Source organism: Excalfactoria chinensis, chromosome 5 (assembly GCF_039878825.1).
Source record: "Excalfactoria chinensis isolate bCotChi1 chromosome 5, bCotChi1.hap2, whole genome shotgun sequence".
Lineage (NCBI taxonomy): Eukaryota > Metazoa > Chordata > Aves > Galliformes > Phasianidae > Excalfactoria > Excalfactoria chinensis.
In genome coordinates, this window is record NC_092829.1 from 41,414,939 (window position 1) to 41,420,819 (window position 5,881).

At 53.7% G+C, this 5,881-nt stretch overlaps 1 protein-coding gene across 1 annotated transcript; it reads left to right on the forward strand.

Annotated features, from left to right (window-relative positions):
- CDKN1C (cyclin dependent kinase inhibitor 1C) lies at nt 1–1,400 on the forward strand. The gene is made up of 3 exons (XM_072338369.1): nt 1–672; nt 774–900; nt 1,004–1,400. The coding sequence occupies exons 1-2, from the start codon at nt 204–206 to the stop codon at nt 893–895; spliced, it is 591 nt and encodes a 196-aa protein (XP_072194470.1). The 5' UTR covers nt 1–203; the 3' UTR covers nt 896–900; nt 1,004–1,400.
- The last annotated feature ends 4,481 nt before the right edge of the window (nt 1,401–5,881 follow it).

Here is a 5,881-nt window from a genome sequence, read left to right on the forward strand (position 1 = left end):
CCGGCGGCGGGGAAATACTATTATGCTAATAGTTGTTTTGCTCGTCCTCGCGGGGAGCGGGGTTTAAAAGCCGGGAGCCGGGGGAAGGGGTTCAGAGGCGGAGGCAGGGCCGGAGAGAGCTTGGTACAGGGCTGGACGAGACGGGACGGGCGGCGAGGGGAGCGGCGGGGGCGGGCGGCCACGCACCCACCCACCCCGCGGCGATGTCCGACGTGCACCTTTCGGGTGCGGCGGCGGCCCCGGAGCGCCTGGCGGCTCTTCGGGCGCTGCCCGTGCCCGGCCGCAGCGCCGTCTGCAGGAGCTTATTCGGGCCGGTGGACCACGAGGAGCTGGGCCGGGAGCTGCGGAGCCGTTTGCGGGAGATGGGCGAGGACGACCAGCGCCGCTGGGACTACAACTTCCACACCGACACGCCGCTGCCCGGGCCCGGCCGCCTGCGCTGGGAGGAGGTGGAGGGCGGCACCGTGCCCGCGTTCTACCGGGAGACGCTGCAGGTGGGCCGGCACCGCGTTCCCCTACGCCGTGCCTCCCCGGCCCCGCCGTCCATCGTCAATACCGCCGCCGCCAAGGCTCCGGGAGGGCCGGGGGCGCGCCTGAGCCGGGAGAACCGCGCAGCGCCCCGCCGACGTGCACTGCGGCCCCGGCGGAGCGGCCCCACGACCCGCATCACAGGTGCGTGCGTAGGAAGGCTGGGCGGGGGGGAGGGGGTAGCGGCACCGCGGAGCTCTCTTTGCGGCTGCTGACGGCCCCCTCCCCCCGTCCCTCTCCACCAGATTTCTTCGCCAGGAGGAAAAGGCCGGCCGAGACCAAATCGGCGGCCGAGCGTCCCGCGGGCTGCCCGCAGCCCCCCGCCGCCGTGCCGGCTGAGCACACCCCCCGCAAGCGGCTCCGCTGAGCCAGGTGAGGAGCTCTAGGGAGCCAAAGGGAGGGGGAGGAGCGGACACAGCCTAGCCCACGTCTCTGTCCCCTCGCTTCTAACTCCCCTTCCTCTTTATCCCTTCAGCCTTTTGCACTACGGCACCCACGGGAGAAGCGCGCAGCCCGCAGGCGCCGTGCCCCGGAGTTGCGGGCAGCCGGGACCCCCCCCGCACCGCGCCCGGCCCGGGCCCCGCAGCGCCGCCGGAGCGGGGTCGGAGCCGGAGCCGCAGCGCCCGCCCGCCGGGAGCGGCCGCGCACGGAGCAGTGTTACCGTACGAGTGTGCAATGTGTGACGTTCTGTACAGAAATGTATTATGCCTAATGTGAGTACACTGGCCAGAAGTGTAAAGCTTTAAAGGAGAAAAACAAAACAAAAACAAACAAGTCATTTATATGGGAATGTTTAATCTCTGCTGATCTCTCAGTGCAACAAAAAAGAAGAAAAAGGAAAAAAAACAAAACAAAAGGAGAAAGAAGAAGAAGCACGTGTATATTTGTACAAAACGTTTTCTAAGAGTTATACTAACTTATATTTTCTATTTATGTCAGAAATGTGGATAACTGGTTGACATCCAATAGCCTTTTTTTTTTCCTTTTGGTTAAGCCAGAGGGCACTATATTTGCTTTTGTTATTTACAAAATGTAAATTTATTTTTATAGTCGGATTTTGGTTTGTTTGTTTTTTTTTCACGTGACGTAGTAATGAACCCTGCAGTCTGTACCCTTTACTTGAAGACAAGTTCCTCTAGTTCCTGAGTCCGTCTGTATCACTACCGTTGCCAATAACGCCACAATCTCCAATAATAAAAACATCCCAGGAACCCTTGCAATGCTGTGTGGTGTGCTGCTACCCGTGGGGGGGGGGAGGGTTGGTTGCATCTTCCAATGCTCCTGCATTCACTATGACCAAACTGCTGGGGGGACACTGGCTGCAAAGTGGGGTGGGGGTGTAGGGGCTGTTGTTGGAGGGGGGAAAAGGGCTTCCTCCGTTACAAACAAGCGAGAGTGCTGCTGACCATGACAAAATGAGGTGGGGAACGCACATGCCTGAGAACACTTGAGTTTTGTCTTCCTGCATCGCGATTCCCTCTTCCCCCAGAGCTGAGGCCCAGGCTGGGCCGTGGGGCAGCCCCACATTAAGGTGGGAGGGGGGGAGGGCAGACTGTGCCCTTGGGGGTCCCGTCCGTGTGCACGCCTTCCCCGCCTCTCCCGCCCGAGTCCAGCACCGCTTTCCATCCCCCCTTCCTCCCCCAACCACTCCAAGCCAGAATAGAGAAAAAAAAAAGCAGCCCCCAGGCAACATGAACGCTCGCGGGGTGGGGGCACGCACTTGGGGTGGGGCAGCCCCGGCCGCAGGTGGGGCGGCTCCGTGCCACGGTGCCCCGATGCCGCCGGGCGGAGCCGGGGGGCCGAGGCCGGGTTGTCCCCGCCCCGGCTGTCCCCGCAGCGCTCGCCGCTGCCCCCCCCCGTCACGGCCGCGGAACGCTCCCGGCTGTAAAAGTAACATTGATTACCTCCAGCTCCGTGATCGCTTAATCAGAACGGGATTATATTACGCGCCCGCGTCAGTGGCCGCCGCCTCAACACGATTTTCCCCCCTCTTTGAAAAAGAAAAATAGCTTTTCCCTTTCCTTCTGAAAGCCAACAATGCCCGGAGTGAGGCAGCTGGATCCTCCAGGATTTATGGGCTTTTCTCTGGCTTTCATGCAAGCAGGTGCCTTTGGGACCTCCATTGTCCCAGCCCCCCGCTCATAATAGGACTTTCCGCACCAAGAAATCCCCGTGCCCAGCTCTCAAATCCCTGGGCTGTGGAGGTGGGCCCGGAGCATGGCAGGGGCTCCAGCTGCCGGGCACGGGGAAGGTGTGCGGCCGCCCCGCAGCCTGCTCCACCCAGCCCGCCTTCGGCACAAAGCACACTGCCCCTATTCTTCGGGCCTTTGTAGCCATATGGCAAATCCATGTAGACACAGCCAACATCCATTTATTCAGGCACATAATGTCCCGCAACAGGGAACAATTGGAACTTTGTTTGCTTCTATTATTGATGCGAATGGGCGACAGAGAGAGAGAGAAAGAGAAGGGAAAAAATCATTTAACTATAAGAGATATCCAGCTAATTATGAACCATATGTGCCTATAGTTTCAAAGCAATCCAATGAAGTTCATTTTAAATCTAGACTACTTTATTAGTACCGAAGACAGATGTCTCAGCAGTGCATGCATCAGAGGAAACCATGTAAAGAAGTTCCCGAAATATTTAACCGGGACTCATTCATTGTCAGAGAGCTTTTAAAGTGCCCTTTATCATCAGAATGATAAAGGAGGGGAGGGAAGCTGCTGCTTGTTACCACTGCCCCACTCACCCCTTAGCAGGAGTCACAAATCCCACTTCAGATTTCAGGATGGGAATGGCTTTTGGAAACGATGTGCAGTACTGGGCATCTATAGGAGCTCACTTGCCACCCCTTGCAGCTGCATTATGGCAGACACTGTGGTGAAAAACAGCTCTGTCCCAGCTAAAAGCAGGACACCAACCCCAGGCTGAGGCCAGCGCTGCAATGGAGTTTCCCCGAGATGGAGCTTTAACGCTGCAAGATTCTGGGCACTCACATCCCGCCAGCATCTCTTGGTGCATACCCACGAGGGATGCCCAAAGGAAAACTCAGCAGCAGAAAGGCTTTCAGGATTTTTTTCTCCCCCCCCCAGGAAATGCAATTATCAGCAAACAACCTTGGCCAAAAGCTTTGCGCTATCTTTACAAGCACGGCGACATCCACCAGTAATTAAGGCACTTCAGCATGATGAATGCAGCATATGGTTGGCACTGGGAATCATTCTCCTGCCTGGCCACAACTTTTCTTTTTGAGCCAAAACTTGTTCTATTATCACTTGGAAGAAACAAAAAAGCAGCTTGCCACTTCTTGAGCAAATATTTGTCCCTAATGAGCGGGAGGTGTAGGTAACAGGATGAGGAAAGCGGTCTGATGTGAAGAGAGGCTTCCTTTGGTTTGGTGTAAAAATAAAATAAATGCACTGAACACCCAATTCACCTACAGAGAACTGGGCTTGCTGCATGGGTCCTGGCAAAGAGAGAACATAGGGATGAAGTTACATCTGATTATGTTGGCTCCCCCCCATCTTCAAACAGGAATAATAGCACTCAACATTTATGTATCAATCCATAAATGCTTGGAAAGCACCATGATCCCATCAGGAGCTGCACTGCACCAATCCCATGGGGAAACCCACAGCGCTGTTGGGCAGGGTTTGAACAGTGCACAGTTAATAGGACCCAGCACTGTCCATTGAACAGAGAGAAAAAGCAAAACTGAGCAACTGCTCATTAGGCGAGTGCCGTTCACCCTGTGCACTCACAGCAATCATTTAATTAAAAGATTTTATCATCATGCACAGACACAAGGGGGCAGAGCCAAGGGTTTCCCTTGGCCTCACCATCCCCACTTCGCTTCCCGGCTGCCACCCTGCTGTCCCACCTACAGCACTGAACACCATGGCCAGAGACCAGACCTGCTCCACCACGTTGAAGCCATTCTTGGTGTCAGCAAGAGCAGGAACCCAACAATGGTTTTGCAGACTCAAATGCAAGGAAATCATGAAGGGAGCTCTGATGATGTTTCTAACCTTGCCCCATCATTTTTTCTCAACTTCAGGTAGGGGATTAGGGCATTCTCCCCACATCCTGCGCATACTGTACTAAAATACCAGATCCAAGCCCCCCCAGCACTAGATCCCAAAGCTCCAGGTGACAGTTGTAAGGTTTGGCTCTCCCTTGGATGAGTTACTTGGTTTGAGAACATCTTGAGGAACCACAATAGTTCTCCATTCTTAGTACCCATTTTTAGGCCAAACCCATCTCTCTGTCCTGCACACTCAACATCACATGTGCTCCCAGAAAAAGGGACGTCCACGTTTAGTGTCAAGACCAAATGCTTGCAACCAGGCTTTTCTGCCTGGCATTCCACACCCATTGTCAAACCTCAGCTGTGTCCACAGTCTGGCCATCTTAAAACACATTCAGCTTGCTTAACAGAACCCAGAGAGAACGTCATCTATTAATGAGCACAGAGAAAACAGAAAAATTTATGTTTGGAGCATGATCTGTATTCATTGTTCTATCGGAGACAGAGGAAGGACACCTGAGGGCAAAAAGAAGGAAGAGTGCAACCTGCCACAGTCACTGTACTGCCCCAAAGCACAGCCATACACATGCTATGCTATGGGCTGGGGAGGCACGCAATCCATCTGCACGCATGGAGCTTGTCGTGACCCCATGGAATATAATGGGAGATAAAGAGGTTGACCATTTTGGGAGGAGGATGCCTCCATTTCTCGATGTGACTGTAGATTATTTCGGCTTCAGAAGACAAGAATGTCCCTTTAACATCTGACCTGGCCTTTATTTAAGAGCAGCGCTTCACGGTTCAGGAACGACAGACAATTTTCTAATTCCCAGCTCTGCTGGAGGCTGAGGCAGCAGCTTCCAGACAGGACACCTGCTAACACTGGAGAAATGGCATTATTATGTCTACAAGTTTACAAATGTGAGGATCAAAAAGCCTTTGCTTCTATTGCTACTGCACGGGCCAAGGATGATGACTTCTTCAGAATGGAATTTTAGAGGTTTTCTTCCCCCCCTAAGAAACGGTTCCTTTTTGCTTTCAGAGGATCGGTTTCTACGTAAAGAAGTCAATAGGCAAAGGGTTCCCTAAGTTGCAGTGGTGTGTAGCAGAAAGGGGATTAAGACCTGGGGCCTTTTCACTGGCAAGCCTTTAAGCAAATAAATGTTCTTGAATTCTTAGAGAAACAAATCTAACTTGAGCAGAAAGGCAGAATAGACAGGGTCTGCCCCTCCCCAACCTCAACTGAAAAACTAGAAAATAAAATAAGGAGAGAATAATTACTGAAGCTCTGTGAGATATCAGGATTAAATCTTCATCTACCC